The sequence below is a fragment of the Felis catus genome, chromosome A3 (assembly GCF_018350175.1).
Source record: "Felis catus isolate Fca126 chromosome A3, F.catus_Fca126_mat1.0, whole genome shotgun sequence".
Classification (NCBI taxonomy): Eukaryota; Metazoa; Chordata; class Mammalia; order Carnivora; family Felidae; genus Felis; species Felis catus.
The window spans coordinates 80,497,644-80,516,263 of NC_058370.1; the positions used below are offsets into that span (position 1 = coordinate 80,497,644).

An 18,620-nucleotide genomic window follows, 5' to 3' on the forward strand; every position below is an offset into this window, starting at 1 on the left:
CTTCTGGCCAGCTGTATTGATAGTGCAGTGCAGTGTACAAGAGTTGGAGTCAAAAGACCCTGGTGTGGGTTCCTGCACTGCGAATAACATTTGCCAAACATTTGCAGAATACTAACAACTGTTCTGGGCAGATTATGTAGGTTATATCATTTACTCTTCACAACAACTTTAACAGACAGGTCCTACTCTTCCCAATTTGTATGTGAGAAAACCATTCAGATAGCTATGAGAAGAGCTGGATTCAAATCCACGCTGTCAGCCATAAAGTCCATGCTCTTTCCACTACTCCATGTGACCTCTTGCCTTCTGGCTGTTTTGACCTGAAGCAGACACAAATACTTTCTTGGTCTCGTTATTCTTAGGGGAATTAAATTAAATATTCTCTAAGATCCTTCTGAGCTCTGAACACTGTGATCACTCCCTTTCTACTTTGCAAAATCTGAGTAAGCCTTTTATTTAAATACTACCCTCCTTCTTCAAACCCTAAGATAATCTTCCTATGGATGGAGGGAGGGGGGTAAACCTTTTCTGCATCAAAGATTAGAAATTATAAAGTTCAGAAATTGTTTTGCCTTAGGCCTATCTTCCTGTTGACCTGTGTGCAGTCTTCTACTAGCACAAAGAGAGCATAAGAAATCCCAGTGTCCTTCAGCAGTCCCGAGGGTCTCAGACAATGTATGGTTGTGTTGTGTGATATATGGGTGTCCCTTCTGTATAGAAGTATGAACTATTTAGGAATACAAGTAACCACTTATTATCTACCTAATTTTCTTGGTATTCCTACCTAGATTCAATAAAAATACATTTGAAACATGGCATATTAATTTCTCATTAAGCTTTCCCAATTTTCTTTATGGATTGATGTGCCAAGCTAAATACAAGAGGATAGCTATGTTCTATGAAACCATCTGTAAGCATACCAATACCAAGAACAAAAATATTGCTTTCAGGATACTCCTAGGGGTGGCTGACTGGCTCAGTCGGTAGAATATATAACTCTTGATCTTGAGGTCATGAATTCAAGCCTCACATTCGGATCAGAGATTACTTAGAGAAAAAAAAAGATACCCTGAATGGCTCCAGAAACTGTACAGAATGGCTATGGAAAGATTAAGAGGCAAGAGTAAGTATGGCCTTAATAAAGTCTTGGATTGAGGAGATTCAAGGAAAGATAGCAAAAGTGACCTAGTCCCAAAGTAGTTACTGCTAAAATTTTCAAATGAGTGAACTAATAGATGACTTCTTCACCAGAGTGTGTAAGTATACAAAATATTAGATGTGCCTACTTTTGAAAGAAGAAGAGAGAAACTTTCATTAAAAAAGTAGACTCTGGAAAAGACTCCTTAGGTTGCCTTTTCATTGGAACTTGACCTTCACAAAAGCAGTGAAGTGATAAAACTAGAAGCAGATATTTGAAGGCTCTTTCAGGCTCTGATTTATAGCTTGAGAGATAATTATTAAAGAAAGTAAATCATTGGATGTATAAGTTGGATATTTTAGATAGCATGAATGATCAATACCATCTCCTCCCTTACACTTAATTAATTTAATCAACAAGTTATCTACTAAAATCTCTCTTCAAAAGGAACAAAAAAGAAGGAAGTCAGCATTTACTGAGTACTTTCCATATGTCAGACATATTATTTTATTTTATTCATCTCTTTGCCTTTATTCCACCCAGCCTTAATCATAGAGAAAGTATAAGCAGCCACTTTTGAAATAGACAAAATCAAAATAGGATTTTCTTTCTTCTCAACAACTAGAAATTTTACATTAGTTCTCCTTTCTTTGTAGAGGACTGATACAGGACTGGATTCAATTTTCAGAATGACTATTCTGGCTTTGATTCATGGAAGGCACTGTTATGAGTACTGAAAAGGCTATTTTCATGCAACCCTAAGTAAGGATGTATGTAACCCGTCTCATCCATCCATACTCAGGAGTCCCATAATTAAGTGTATAAATCATTTGAAGCCTATTATTTTTTTATAGTTACTAATCCAGCACAAATATTTAAAAATTTAAAAAGAAGTTTCAAGGTCTATAGTCACTTTTATTGAGAAGGATCTTTAAATGCATTAAAACTCAAGTCAATCTTACTTATTAAAAGACAGAAGCCTTGGGGTGCCTGGCTGGCAGTCAGTAGAGCAGTCATGAGTTCGAGCCCCATGTGGCACATAGAGATTACATCATCATCATCATCATCATCATCATCAACATCATCATCCATAAGTCTCAAAACCTTAAAAGTGAGCGGTGAATATAATAAATATCTGTAAGTGTAACCTCAACACAGAAAATATCAAGAGTGATAGGAAAAAAAAACAAGAGTAGGCTAGTTCAGAATCTATTTTGATGTGTCTCCCTAAAACAAAATTTCTGCTAATATTGAAATAATTTTTAAAAATTACAAATGTCATGGCACCTGGCTGGCTTAGTCAGTAGAGCATGTGACTCTTGATCTTGGAGTTCTGAGTTCAAGCCCCACATTGGGCAAAGAGCCAATTAAAAAAAAAAGTAGGGGTCCCTGGGTGACTGAGTCGGTTAAGCTTGAGACTCTTGACTTCAGCTCAGGTCATGATCTCATGGTTTGTGAGTTTGAGCCCTGTGTCAGGCTCTGTGCTGACAGTGCAGAGCCTGCTTGAGATTCTCTCTTTCTCTCTCTCTCTCTGCACCTCCTCCTCAAAATAAATAAACTTTTTATAAAGAAAGAAAAAATTTCTTTTAAAAAATTGCAAGTATTTGTTTTCATGAGCAAGAGCCCAGATCTTGTGACCATATTATGATTACATTAATACCAAACCCTGACTGAACTTTTCCCAATGAAACAATTTTATTGCGTATTTATCTGTCCTTGCATTTAAAGTGAGTTGTAGTCTTTCATGCATGAATGATAAAATATATGCTGAAAACAATTACAATTATTACTAAAATAGCAGTAGATTTTGTAACTTTAGGAAGCAAAAAGTTATTTCTCAGGATTTTCTAGTATTTAGTATTTCTTCATATGGCAGAATTTGCATGCATGTTGTTTTAAAATTCTGTAAACAAATTGTGATGAGTTTGCTCTTTAATCACATTGGTATTGTCTAAAGCCCCACAGGGGATGTTGATGTGCATATGTTTTTTTAAAAATATTTTTTAAGTTTATTTATTTACTTAGAGAGAGACCACGAGCAGGGGAGAGGCAGAGAGAGAGAGAGAGAGACAGAGAGAGAGACAATCCCAAGCAGGCTCTGCACTAATAGTGCAGAGCTCAAACTCACGAACTGTGAGATCATGACCTGAGCTGAAATCAAGAGCTAGACACTTAACCAACTGAGCCACCCAGGTGCCCCTCAAATATGGTTTTTGACTTTGAAAATATAATTTGATTGTAAACTTTTAGTTTTTTTCTCTTTTTATTGAAGTATATATGTATGTCTAACATATAGTATTATATTTGTTTCAGGTGTACAATATAATGATTCAACAATTTTATACATTACTCATTGTTCATCAAGATAAGTGTGTACTCTTAATCCTCTTTATCTGTTCCACTCATCCCCCTCTCCCCCCGACCCGCCTTCTGGAAACCATGAGTTTGTTCTCTGTATTTAAGAGCCCATTCCCTTGTTTGTCTCTTCTGTTCTCAATTTGTTTGTTTCTTAAATTCCATATATGAGTGAAATCATATGGTATTTATCTTTCTCAGTCTGACTTATTTCACTTAACATTATCCTCTCTACGTCTATCCATGTTGTCACAAGTGGCATGATTCCATTCTTATAATACGTGTGTGTGTGTGTGTGTGTGTGTGTGTGTGTGTGTGTATCTTCTTATCCATTTACCTATCAATAGACTCTTAGGTTGCTTCCATATTTTGGCTATTGTAAATAATGTTGCAATAAACATAGGAGTGCATATATCTTTTATGTATATAAATATATCTTTTTGAATTAGTGTTTTTGTTTTCCTTGGGTAATTTCCAGTTACTGGAATTATTGGATCATAGGGTAATGTGATAATATCATTGTGGTTTTGATTGCATTTTCCTGATGATTAGTGATGTTGAGCATCCTTTCATGTGTCTGTTGGCCATTTGTATGTCTTCTTTGAAAAAATGTCTATTCAAGTCCTCTGCCTATTATTTATTTGGATTATCTTGGGTTTTTGTGGTGTTGAGTTATGTGAGTTTTTTATATATTTTGGATATTAACCCCCTTACAGGATATATTACTTGTAAATATCTTCTTCCATTCAGTAGATTGCCTTTTTGTTTTGTTGATAATTTCCTTCAATGTGCAAAAGCTTTTGTTTTGGTGTGGTCCCAATAGTTATACTTTTGTTTCCCCTGACTGAGGAGACATTTCTAGAAAAATGTTTCTATGGCTGATATAAAAAAATTACCACCTTTGTTTTCTTCCAGGAGTTTTATGGTTTCATGTCTCAGATTTAAGTCTTTAATCCATTTTGAGTTTATTTTGTGTATGGTGTAAGAAAGTGGTCCAGTTTTATTCTTTTACATGTAGCTTCACAGTTTTCCCAGCACCATTTATTGAAGAGATTGTCTTTTTCCCACTGTATATTCTTGCCACCTTTGTCATAGATAATAACAAAGACAACATGGATGAAACCTTAAAATATGCTAAATTAAAGAGGTGAGTTATAAAAGACCACATATAATTTCATTTACATGAAATATCCATAACAGGCAAAACCATAGAGATGGAAAGTAGTGATTTCCCGGGTCGTGGGGAAGAGGGAAATGGGGAAGTGATTGCTAATGGATATAGGGTTTCTTTTGGGGGTGATGAAAACGCTCTAAAATTACATAGTGGTAATGGGTGGCTTTTTTAATTGAATAATTCAAAATAATTATTGCATAAGATTGTGAACAAATCCTGACCAGCTATGAAGCCACGGAAGATCTAGTAGCCAAGAATGCATGATTTTAAAACTTTATTACCCACTAGGGGCTGTTCTTATGCCCCTCAATCAAATGCTTAACTAACCATGTATATTTAGTCAAGGTTAGGAAACTGGAGTAGACTAAAGAAGAAATTAGAATACCACTGGAAACCTTTTCAAAGAAAAGATCCTACCTTTTCCCTACAAACTAGTCAGATTTGAAACTCATAGTGTTTGGAATTTTCTGGCTGACCTCAGCTGAAATGAAAATACCAGGGAGAGGAGGCAGGTGTAGTGATGAAGGATTTGCACAGTTTGAGATATTTTGGCCATTGTCAACAAACTTTTGGAAGATCAAATCAAGAGCCCTTGAATGTCCTTAGGTTAATTTAGAAAGTTGCTCCATCCAGAAAGGGGGCTTTAACTTTTTTTTTAAAGAGTACATTCTCCTTCTCCAAACCAACCCAAAGGTCCTTTTCCTCTTTACCCTTCATAAATTCAGTGTATTGGTTAGGATTATGTACCTTTACATGTGACAGAAAAGAAAACCCACAAAAGAACTGTGGCTTATGTGATTATTTCTGTTTCATATAAAAGAAGTCTGCTGGTAAGCAGTGTAAGGTTAAGGGTATTTATTCTACAAATTTGGGAGGGACCCAGATTGCTTCCAGCTTGCCACTTGCTGTCCTTCATCCTCATGATCCAAGATAGCTGTTGGAGATCTAGCCAACCCAGCTATATCTCAACAATAGGATGGAGGGACCAGGAAAGGTACATTCCCTCCCTTTGAGAAAACTTCCTAGAAATTATAAGACTTAGCCAAATTTAGGCACAAGCCATAATCTAACTGCAAATGAGGCTTGGCAGGTCTTCAGCTGACTGGAAATGGCTCAGTTAAATCTGGGTTCTTATTGCTAGAGAAGAAAAGGAGAATGGATATTCAGAGGCAAGTAACAATCTTTGCCTATAAATTTTGGTTGGGGTCCAGGCAAACCTAGAACACACGTCTCCTAAATCCAAGTGTAGGGCACTTTTACATTTTAAATTTCTGTGTTAGAATACTATATTTTGCCAAGCTCTCCAGCACATTCAGTTGTCCTGTGACGTTTGGTTAAATGTGGCTGCAGAATAATATAATTGGCAAGTGCCTTTGGTCAGTGGTCTGTTTCTGTGTTGTTTTGTTTTCCTTAATATCTGTTTCATGAGCTATAACTGACACATCATAAACTTTACCCATTATGTGACTTTCAAATTGTACAATTCATGGGGCACCCAGCTAGCTCAGTTGGTGGAACATGTGACTCTTGGTCTCAGAGTTGTAAGTTTGAGCTTCACATGGGGTGTAGAGATAACTTAAAATCTTTAAAACAATAGTGTGTAATTCAATGCTTTTTCATATGTTCACAGAGCTGTGCACCCATCACCGCTATGTAATTTTCAAGTATTTTCATCACCCCCAAAAGAAACCCTATATCCATTAGCAATCACTTTTCCATTTCCCTCTTCCCCAAGGCCCTGGCAATCACTAATCTACTTTCCATCTCTATGGTTTTGCCTATTATCGACATTTCATATAAATGAAATTATATGTGGTCTTTTATAACTGACCTCTTCCATTTAGCATATTTTAAAGTTTCATCTTTGTTGTCTCATCTATTAAAGGAATGTACTTCATTCCTTTTTATGGCTGAATAACATTCTGTCATATGGATATCCATAGCTGGCTTATCCTTCCATCACCTGATGAAATTTGGGTTGTTTCCACTTTATGACTATTATGAATAATGCTGCTATGAACACTCATATACACATTTTTGTGTAGCCATATGTTTTCATTTCTATCGTGTGTATACCTCGGAGTGGAATTGCTGACTTATATGATAACTCTATGTGTAACATTTTGCGGAACTGCCAAACTCTTTTCCAAAGTGGCTGTTCCTTTTTATGATCTGACCAGCAATGCATAAGGGCTTCATTTTTTTTTAATTTTTAAAAAATATTTATTTATTTTTGTGAGAGAAAGAGAGAGAGAGAGAGAGATAGAGGGTGAGCTGGGGAGGGGCAGAGAGAGGGAGACACAGAACCTGAAGCAGTCTCCAGGCTCGAACTCATAAACTGTGAGGTCATGACCTGAGCTGGACTTGGACGCTTAACCAACTGAGCCACCCAGGTGCCCCAGTGAGGGCTTTAATCTTGCTGCATCCTCACCAGCACTTGTTTTTTTTTTTTTTTTTTAACGTTTATTTATTTTTGAGACAGAGAGAGACAGAGCATGAACGGGGGAGGATCAGAGAGAGAGGGAGACACAGAATCTGAAACAGGCTCCAGGCTCTGAGTGGTCAGCACAGAGCCCGACGTGGGGCTCGAACTCACGGACCGCGAGATCATGACCTGAGCCGAAGTCGGACGCTTAACCAACTGAGCCACCCAGGCGCCCCAGACCAGCACTTGTTATTATCTTTGATTTTAAGCCATCCTACTGGGTCTGAAGTGGTATCTCATTATGGTTTTCATTCCCATTTCCCTGATGGCAAATGATGTTGAGCATCTTTTCATATGCATATTGATCATTTATATATCTTCTTTGGAGAAATGACTATTTAAATCTGTTGCCAATTTTTTTTTCAATATATGAAGTTTATTGTCAAATTGGTTTCCATACAACACCCAGTGCTCATCCCAAAAGGGGCCCTCCTCAATACCCATCACCCACCCTTCCCTCCCTCCCACCCCCCATCAACCCTCAGTTTGTTCTCAGTTTTTAACAGTCTCTTATGCTTTGGCTCTCTCCCACTCTAACCTCTTTTTTTTTTTTCCCCTTCCCCTCCCCCATGGGTTCCTGTTAAGTTTCTCAGGATCCACATAAGAGTGAAACCATATGGTATCTGTTTTTCTCTGTATGGCTTATTTCACTTAGCATCACACTCTCCACTTCCATCCACGTTGCTACAAAGGGCCATATTTCATTCTTTCTCATTGCCACGTAGTACTCCATTGTGTATATAAACCACAATTTCTTTATCCATTCATCAGTTGATGGACATTTAGGCTCTTTCCATAATTTGGCTATTGTTGAGAGTGCTGCTATAAACATTGGGGTACAAGTGCCCCTATGCATCAGTACTCCTGTATCCCTTGGGTAAATTCCTAGCAGTGCTATTGCTGGGTCATAGGGTAGGTCTATTTTTAATTTTTTGAGGAACCTCCACACCATTTTCCAGAGTGGCTGCACCAATTTGCATTCCCACCAACAGTTGTTTCCAATTTTTAAATTGGATTATTTATTGTTGAGTTAGACAAGCTCCTTATCAGATATGTGATATGGAAATATTTTCTCCCATTTATTGGCTATCTTAACTTTCTTAATGGTGTCTTTAAAACACAAAAGTTTTTAATTTTGATAAGGCACAATTTTTCTTTGTTGTTCATGCATTTGTTATCATATCTAAAAAACATTGCCAAGCCCAAGTTCACAAAGATTTACTCCTGTTTCTAGTAAGAGTTTTATAGTTTTAGTGGTTAACATTTAGGTTGATAATCCTTTTTGTGTTAATTTCGGTATATGGTGTTTTGTACTCTTAAGCTTTATAATGCAATAACAAAATTATTGTGAATCATGGGTATCTCTCCAAAGAGTGTTCAAACAACCTCAGCAATTCGTACTGGAAAAGATTGAGCTCTTTGGGCTAGATTGCCATTTCCATTACTCTAGAAAGAGTAATATGGTATAACAATGCTTCTTTTGTTTATAATTTATCATAGATAATTTACAAAATGGCCAGAATTGACTACTGTCCCCTTTAGAGTTGAGTATAAACAATCGAATTAGGATTGGTACATTTAACAATAATATCTTCCATGTTCCTGACAGACACCATTATGCCCTCACGGGAATTGTGACTATAAACTTTCAATTTTTGATCAATCAGAAAATTAAAGTTAGACAAATGCAATCAAATAGCCACAACTAAATTGGTACAGCAATTGTGGAAAATAGTATAGATATTACTCAAAAAATTAAAAATAGAGGGGCACCTGGGTGGCTTGGTCAATTAGACGTCTGACTTTAGCTCAGGTCATGATCTCACAGTTCATGGGTTTGAGCCCCATGTCGGGCTCTGTGCTGACAGCTCAGAGCCTAGAGCTGGCTTCGAATTCTGTGTCTCCTTCTCTCTCTGCTCCTCTCCTGCTCGCACTCTGTCTCTCTCTTTCTCTCTCTCTCTCAAAAATAAACATGAAATTTTTTATATTAAAAATGAAATACTGTATGATCCAATAATTCCACTAACTGGGTATTTTACACAAAGGAAATGAAAACACTAATTTAAAAGATATATGCACTCCTATGTTTATTGCAGCATTGTTAATCATAGCCAAGATATGGAAGTAACCTAAGAGTCAACTGATAGATGAATAGATAAGGAAGATGTGATATTATATATATATAATATAAAAATATAATAATTTTTATTTTTAAATAAAGAATATATAAAATATAATATAATATATAATGCAGCCATAAAGAAGGATGGGATCACGCCATTTGTGTCAACATGGATGGACCTAGAGAGTATAATGCTAAGTGAAATAAGTCAGACCACGATAAAAACAAATACTTTATGACTTCACTCATGTGTGGAATCTAAAAAAACCCAAATGATAAACACACAAAAAAGCAGAATCAGACCTATAGATACAGAGAACAAACTGAAGGTTGCCAGAGGTGGGGAATGGGGGAAGGGAGTGGGAGATACAGGTTCCCAGTTATGCAATGAGTTAGTCACGGGAATAAAAGTCACACCACAATGAAAACAAAAACAAAAGTAGCTCCAAGGGGGAGAGAAACAACCTTTTTCAGGTAGCAAAAACTAGATTATCATAATGGAAACAACTGTTGAGAAATTCTAAATGCCTCTTTTAGATTCTGCACACATGTATCCATTTATTAAAGGCAGGAATTTTTAAAATCACAGAAACAGAGTCGAAGGGGTCTTAAGAGGGTGTCTCTTCTAGCTCTTACCTCCACGTAGCAAAGTATCATTTTCCCATTTCCATTTTACAGATGAGGCAAATGAAGCAAACTTTGCTCGGTTTCATTTCCTGGCTTTCTCAGTTTCGGCTTCTCTCTCAGGTGGACTTGTTCTAGCATAGGTCTCTGGTAGCAGAGTAGTCATCCTCCTAGCTACCAATCCCAGAAAAAATTTCTTCTCTTTCCTAATCATTCTACTTCTACCAGTTGTCCCAGAACTGTGTCTGCCTGGCTTGACATGGAGTTGTGTGTACATATATATGTATGTCTATCCCTCCCCCTTCCATCCAGAGAAGTTACGTGAGTTCCTAGGATGACACAGTACGTGATGGAGCTACAACAGTAACCCAGTTCTCTCAGGGTCAGACTCATCATTTGCTCTGTGTGCATCACTGTAAGTGGCTTGAGTTGCTTTAGACTACGAGACAGTAACAGATTTCTAATATCTCTTTTAATTCTGTCTTAGACTGCTTCTTCTGTTTGCCTGTTTCTTATTTTATGAGCTATCACATTTGTGATAGCTTACATTTTTATTATATCACATTTTTTCTCTGAAACTAGTTTTAAGTTTCTTGAAGTCTCCAGCTGTGACTTATGTATTTTTTAAATGTAAAAAATTTTATACATTTTTATGCATTTTTACAATGTATTTTTTGACGTTAACACTTTCTTGCAAATAGTAGGCACCTGGCAAATATTTGCTTGTTTGAGCAGAGAAAAGAATCCTCCCTACAGAATGTGAAAATAGGAGGGGAGTTAAACACGAGCCTTCAATTAGAGACTGATGGGGAAAATACCCAGCAGCACCATGAAATACATGGTTCTGGATCTCAATGAAGCAATTCAAGCACATAAAAAGTACTGATTAAAACTTATCCTTTTTGTGATATAAAATACAGAAGATACTCCTAGGAATAGAATGTTTTCTGAAAGAAAATCTTCATTCAATCCCCAAACTGAGGCATGTCCATGGGCAAAATGGATCTAGAATCAGAACACCTTAGATGTAGTAGGAATGGATTTATTCAAGGAGAATTTTCATTTTTATCAATTAGATACAATTTATAAGCAGAAACTATAGATGAAACGCGTTTAAATAGTGAAAGAACATTTTAATGAGTACATAGGGGCGCCTGGGTGGCTCAGTTGGTTAAGCGTTTGACTTGGCTCAGGTCATGATCTCATGGTTTGTGAGTTCGAGCCCCACGTTAGGCTCTGCGCTGACGTTGTGGAGCCTGCTTGGGATTCTCTCTCTCCTTCTCTTTCTATGCCCCTCCCCCACTTGCACACGCATGTACACACTCTCTCAAAATAAACTTTAAAAAATAAAGAGTACATAAAGACTTACATAATATCTTCAATCTAAGACTATAGTTATACAATTTTAGTCATTATTGTAAAAAACAATTTAAAACATTAAGGGAGAATTTTAAAAAGAAATGGTATCACTCATAGCCTTTACACCCTAGCATAAAATTTTATATTCTCTTTATTTATTCTCTGCGTATTTTTACATTTTCTAAAATCATAGGACACATGTAAGATAAAAGGTAATTTGTAACTATTTTACCTCTAAGGATATCTAGGAAGAGAGCTAAAATATTTCTGAGCATAAAGCAGTGAAAATAAGCTTTTTATATTTTATTTTCTGAAAATTATTTTACCAAGTCAAAAGGGAAATTAGGATAGGTGTGTGTTTCTTAAGATTCTGTCACATTCCTAATAACCATTCTTAGAAGCTACATGTTGAGCTCCAAGGAATGCATTGATCAGATTGGCTTAGTTAACCTTTAACAAATAATCTCTCAATCAATGTAGTTTCAGTTTTGGCATGCTAATTTTACATTTTGTAGTTACAGTAGTGTTGCCCTATATCAATAATTTTAAAAAATGGATCACTATTATAAAGTGGTTCAATGAAGCATAAAATAATGATAAAATAGTAATGTAAATATTACAATTCAAATAAAGAAATAAACATAAATTGTAAACAGAACTCCAGTGCAAATATAGATTATAAATCTGTATTAGCTGTGACAAATCTATATGTGACTTTGTACAGGAAATAAATATGTAAATTGGAAGCACAACAATAAGTATCTGAAAATTAAATTTCATTGAGTGGGCTTTCTATTGTTAGTCCCCAGTGCATTGTCTCTTATAACATTTTTCTCAGTTAGCTTTTTTTTTGTCATTGTTAAACGAAGCATAGTGTGGCCTTTTATCAACTGAGATTTTTCTAACGCAAATATTTAATAATGGTTTCCAACTGATGCAGAATGTGAGTTCCATGAGGGCAGGGATTTTATCTGTTGATGTGCTACATTCCCAATACTTAGCACAATGCTTTGAGCTTAGTAGTTATTCACAAGTTATTAATGAATAAATGAATTTTTTAGTAAAAATATCATCAAAGAAAATCAAAATCTTAAAACTATTATTCAAAGTTGTACTCTCTGTAGCAAAACTAGGTACAAGTTACATTGTTACCTTAAAGCTTACAAAATCAGCTGAAAATTAATAAGATGTTAATATGAGAAAGCAGAAGGAACTATTGGCAAAACTATTTGATCAAAAACATTCCTGGGCATTGCACATGTGCATAGCGCATAATGTTGAAGAGCAGTTACTATCATCATTCACTTTCCAGCATGACATATATGAAGAAGTACTCAACAAATTACCCTTATTCATTATTGACAACCAACTGCAAGATTTGGGTAATTATTTTGTAAACTGGCGTGTAAAGCTGGAGAAGAGGCATGTATAAGGTAGCTTTGTGAGTAATTAGGAGGTATGTTATTATAAGAATAAAAGAAGTTCAGCAGTCATCAATAGGCTTCTGTTTTTGCTTTGGTTGTTTGAGGACAGAGTGAATATTTTAAAGATGATCAAGGTATGACCTTTAAATATACGTCTTTTTAGTATATGTTGTGTGAAGAAAGACACACAAGTACAACATTCTTGTTTTCTACACTGAAGTATATAACACTTGTTATCAGGGGAAGGGTGTACATATAAGTTTTTGAAATGAGAAATGGGACTCTGATAATGCCAAATAATTATTTCACACCAAGTGTAGCTTAGCACTGTATTCAATATCTAAGATAGACTAAATTTATTTCAGGGGTAAGATGTCATGGTTTTTAATGTTGAAGATACCAGGATTTTTTAGAAGATTGAACTGTGGCACAAAAACTTAACTCTTGCACAACAGTTGACTTTCTTTTTTTGGAGAAAAATATCAGTGATTCATTATCGGGAATATTTTAAAATAGCATCCAAAAGTTGCTACAAAATATGAAGAAATGTCCAGCACATCTCACAAAGTCCTTTTTGCTAGCAGGCTATGTTCTGCTCTCTGTAAGCCTCGTCACTAATTTGGTGATTTGCTGTAAAAAGAGAGATCTGGAATGATACTGCAGCTCTCTCTGGCTCTATGCTATTGCCCTTGGCCTGGAATTTTTTTTTTTTCACTTCAGCTTGCTTAAGCAGATTGCCCAAACTGTGCATGAGTTTTGCCCTCTGAAAGCTGGGTTCATTTTCCATTTCTACTCATCTGGGACAAGCTTCTACAAGAGGGCTTCTTTCCTTTGGCCCATGCCTAATGCCCTGGTAAGTGGGGTTCCGCCTGATTTCAGCTTGCTGTTGTTTTTTTTTTGCACTGTTTGAGATGGAAATGCTCTGATTTAACACCACATGGTGGGTATTCAATGCCCTTCCAGATTGTGAATTCCTATTGCTTTTTCTTTGCCTCTCCCGTCTAACCTTATTATTTCAGAAGATGTTAATTTTATTATCTTGTTCACATTAAATATAGTCATCTAGGAATTATTCAGAGGAAAACACTGGCTGGATGCTGTTTCTGATTACCTAGCATTTATTCCAATTTTTTACAACATAGAAGAAAAGAAGCAGAGGTTATTCTACTCTTTATGATTCATCAAAGATTCTTTACATTTCATGGGAAATGGCCAATAAATCTTGGTCAGGAATCTCTACTGATTTTATAGGAGATAAATTTACTGAATTTAGCAAAAGGTTTCTCGGAAATGGCTCCTAATTCCAACTCAGACCTTTGTTGCAATACCTCTAGTAATGGCCCACTTATTTGTGATGTGTAAATATCTCATAACTGCACCTGCTTTCACATACACAGTATTTGTGCACTGTGACTTCACTATCAAAAAATTATCTCAAGTAATTTGAAGGATCAGACCAAGAGAATGGTGCAGACCAGCAAGGGTACTCTAGAGTCAAAGTTGTGTTTAACTGTTCCACATTAGGATAGCTGGGCCAAATATGCTTATGGCTGTCATCCACCCAAATGCTTAATGTCTGTGTGGTGTTGCTAGCATTTTGAGTCTCCACCTTTTGAATATCATTAATGCCTGTAATCATTCTTGAGGATTTCTGAGCCTTCTCATCATTCAATATACTCCTCCAGATTAACAATAGAAGTCAGACCTACTGAATCACCAAAGAATGGTCTCTATAGACTCGCATCTGTCTCTATCTGAATTTCAAGGCCGTTAAGGATGCTCCTCTGTCTCTACCAACCCAGGTTAGTCTTTCCTAGAAGCTATAGAACTAGACAAAACTGGTTTTTTAGGATGCAAATTAGGTCCTGGAATTAGTGTCATCTCAGGTTCAATGTACAAAATTTCGTTATGACTAACTGCATGACTTGTTCATGGGAAACTAGCATGGAAACAATTTAACAAAAGGATACCCTCTTTTTAGTTGAAAGATGGTTTTCTTCATTTTTTTAAGTTAAAAAAATTTTTTTAAGTTTATTTTGAGAGAGAGAGAGAAAAAGCACAGTGGGGGGTGGGGAGCAGAGAGAGAGGAAGAGAGAGAGAATCCCAAGCACACTAGCAGTGTGGAGCCCAATAAGGGCTCTAACCCATGAACTGTGAGATCATGATCCGAGCTAAAATCAGATGCTTAACCCACTGAGCCACCCAGGCATCCTTAAGCTTTTTGTTTGTTTGTTTTGTTTTGTTTTGCTTTGTTTTTTTAATTAGAGAGAGAGAGAGAGAATAAGTGGGAGAGAGGGGCAGAGGGATATATAGAGAGAATCCCAGGTAGGCTCCATGCTCAGAGTGGAGACTCACGGGGTATTCAATCCCACAAACCCTGGGATCATGACCTGAGCTGAAATCAACATTCCGATGCTCAACCGAGCTACCCAGGTGCCCCTGAAAGATGGTTTTCTGATGCAGCTTTTCTAAGCTTTCAACCAAAGAACTTGGGTTCTATGATAAAGAAAGAAAGACTGTTTTTAAAAGAATAAATATTAATTTAAAAGTATTTTGTTAGAATTATTATTTGAGGTTTTATAGCAGGTACAAATCTCAATCTAAAAAAAATCTGGTTTTCAAGAAATATAATTTCATTTTTCTATAACTCAATTTCTGTTTCAAGCTCTGATTTCACAAGGGGTGGCAGACACTTAATCATAGTCACTTTGGCAGGGACTGCATCTAAATTGAAGGGGTTTACATAGTATTAGAGGAAGGGGGTTGAGCATTTGATCCTTGCTCCTCCTCTACCATGCTGGCTTTCCCAAGGTTTCCAATCTACATCCTTCCTCAATAGCAGTCATTCCCACACATTGCTGCTGGGTCAATCTTGGTCTATCAACAAGGCCCCTTTAGGTCTGTTGGTTTCTGTTCCCTCTGCACCCTTTTGGGTGTCTGGAAATCATTGTGTTGGGTTTTCAGAACATTCATGGTACTCTATGTAAGGCTTCACTGTCCATTATGGTAGCTATCAGTCACATGCAACTATTTACATTTAAATTAATTAAGATTAAAGATTAATACTCCTGTTTCTCAGTTACACTAGCCACACTTCAAGTGCTTAATAACCCCAAGTGACTAGAGGCTACTATATTGGACACGATGAACATTTTGTTCATCACAGAAAGTTCTATTGAACTGTACTCTAAAGTCTGGGCTGGGCTGGATACATAGTTCAGCTTTTTCTTCTCTCTGGGGTCTTGCCACCTCCCTTTGGCTCTAACAAGGAAAAAGAATGTTGAGTTATCTCTCTCAGATCTCAGATTCCACAGATAGATCCTGCTATTTCAACTGCACCTCTCCACAACTTGTGCCAGAGTAGAGTGAAACTAGGACTTACTGTCCTAAGGACCCACCAGCATCTAGCTTCTCAATATTTTCCTCCCAATTCTTCTTCCCCTTCCAGTTCAGGAAATCCATTTCTCATCTCTATGAAAGGAAGTTTCACTAATGTCTATAGCAACAGTATCCAATAGGAATATAATGCAAGCCACATGTATAATTTAAATTTTTCCTGTAACAATATTAACATGGTAAAGTAACAGGTGAAATTAATTTTTAATGTCTTTTATTTAACCCAATATATCCAAAATATTATAATTTCAACAGGTAATCAATATAAAACTATGATTAAGATATATTCCACTCTTTTTTTTACATGATAAGTCTTTGATATTGGTGTATATTTTATATTTACAGCACATCTCAATTTGACCTAGCCGTATTTCAAGCGTTCAATAGTCACCTGTGGCTAGAGGTTATCATACTGAACAGTGTAGGTCTCTAATAGGATCCATTTCATTGCTCCCTAAAGGGCTAGGATTTAGAAACTCAAAAGCCAGGGAAAAGTTCCCTGTTTCTCTGCATTCTGTTATATTCCTTTCCTGAAACAATGAGCAAAGACCAGCCTAAATGAGGGTGGGTGTGATGCTGAGGGTGTATCAGGGTAGAGTCTAGGAGGAGAAAGGCCATAAGATAAAAAGAAGTACATGGAAAAACAACTACTACAGAAACCATCAATTAATATTTTAAAGTATTAGCCTGCCACAGTGAGTATTTTTAGGACATAAGAACTGCTGTAGGATTGTCAGGAGTAAAGTTGTTAACTGTGGATTTAAAAGAAATAATTTCATTAGCAGTTAAAGATTGCAGGAATGTTGCATATAGTATAACTGCTATGGTAACTGGAAAACAATGCAAAAACCTGCAGTGCTATTATTGGGAGTAAATCTTATTAGTATGACTAAGGCACAGATAAGTTCTATTAGTAGTTAAATCCTGCAGTAATATGTCTGACAATTTTTACTGCAAAAACTGTAAAACCTAAAGATAAAAATTTTATCATCAGGAATGACAATAATTCAAGCCTTTGGTTGCATTTCATGGACTAAAATCTCCATTTTGGAGGTTTCTGAAACGGTGACTAGCAAAGCTGCTTCAAGGAAAATACTTTCTATAATTTCAAAAGTGTCATGGCAAAGAAGATTGAAATTTTGGAGATTTCCACTTATTTCTTTGTATTCTGTCTTCACTGTGATCTTGATGAAATTTAAAGGCAAAATCAAAATTATTTTAAATGTTGAATATTTTGTGAAGTAAAAATCTATTTATAAAATTTTGCAGTCAGCACCTGGGTCAAATGAACAGGACAGTTAAAGTAACATACATCCACAGGTCTATTATGCACCTTAAGTCTGAGATGGAAGGAAATGATAAATCAAGACTGGAGTAAGTAGGGGATTAGAAAAGGCTTTGAGGTGTACTTCTTGTGTGGAAGGGCGGGAGAGGGTCGGAAGGATTTGCACACCGGTAGGTAGGGAGAATGGGGGCTTTAAGAAAAAGGTAACTTCCAGCATGCCAAAAGATCTCAACTAATATATGGCATGAAAGGTGGTCATGAGAATTGAGGGTAAGTGAATTTATAGTAATTATTATAAAATCTCGAGCCCACATAAGTTATTGGTTTTCTGGTCTTGGTAATCACTGAGACAATGGGAAAGGAATAATGTTAAATGCACTATTTCTTTAGTCCTGAGGTAGCTATGTTTGGCAGCAACTAGGTATTGCTCAAGTATTCTTGAATACTGGTTGTTTTTTTCTTGACTGTTTATGTTCGCTACCAAACACAATGGTGTACATTATTAATTACCATTTAGTGACTGTTTTACTATGTATCAAGTACTTTACCTACATATCTTCCATCTTCTCAACATCCCAGAAAGGCAGGCATGGTTATTTGTTTGCTAGAATAAGAAGTCAAGACTCAGAGAGGTTAATTTGTGTTATTTTCTTGCATGCTAAACACCTGTTTATGAAAAACTCCTTGAGAATAGGGACTGTATCTTTTATGTACTATTAATTGTATTTAATATGATCGATACTCAGTTGGTTTCAATAAGTTTTAGCTAAGGAGATGAAAAAAATCTTAAGATATTCTATAAGAAAGTTTCTTCAATAAATTTGGTTAGCAAACAGGTTATTAAAAAAAAGTTATGAGAGAAAAAGCTGTTTGGTGGAGACTTTAGGAGCTAGCTTATGAACTTGAGCTCAGCAGCAGAACAATGTCAAGGTCTGCTCTTAATTTCTTCATTTTGAACCTTGATCTCTTCTTAGCAATCTGTGCAACTAGAATGAAAAAGAAGAGTTTACATCCAGGAAAAATACTTCTCCAAAAATAAAAGCTGTCCTGTAAGAAATTCTTTCTTAGTCTCTTGAGAAAGATTCTTTAGGGGCCCTATATACTCCTTCTCCTTCTTGGTTCTTTTTTTTTTCTTCTTCTTCTTCTTCCTCAAGAAAAGACATGTATTTAAAATAGATTGCTTTTAAGATAATTTCTCTACAATAAAATCTCTCTCCTCCCCCCTCCCCCCCCACCCCGCGAAGATGGGAAAGAGTAC

General features: G+C 36.2%; 1 protein-coding gene across 6 annotated transcripts in view; it reads left to right on the top strand.

Moving 5' to 3' along the window:
* Window positions 1-18,620, top strand: part of EHBP1 (EH domain binding protein 1) — a 365,510-nt gene that overhangs the window by 14,477 nt on the left and 332,413 nt on the right. For 2 of the 6 annotated variants that reach the window (XM_045054259.1, XM_023251704.2), the window contains one exon: window positions 14,367-14,483. The exons of 3 other annotated variants lie outside the window; for them this stretch is intronic. In XM_045054259.1, the coding sequence (XP_044910194.1) occupies window positions 14,458-14,483 (26 nt within the window). In that variant the 5' untranslated portion in view covers window positions 14,367-14,457. Of the gene's footprint in view, window positions 1-13,352; window positions 13,535-14,366; window positions 14,484-18,620 lie in introns of those variants that run through there. One more of the 6 variants, XM_019827274.3, reaches the window with a different exon arrangement.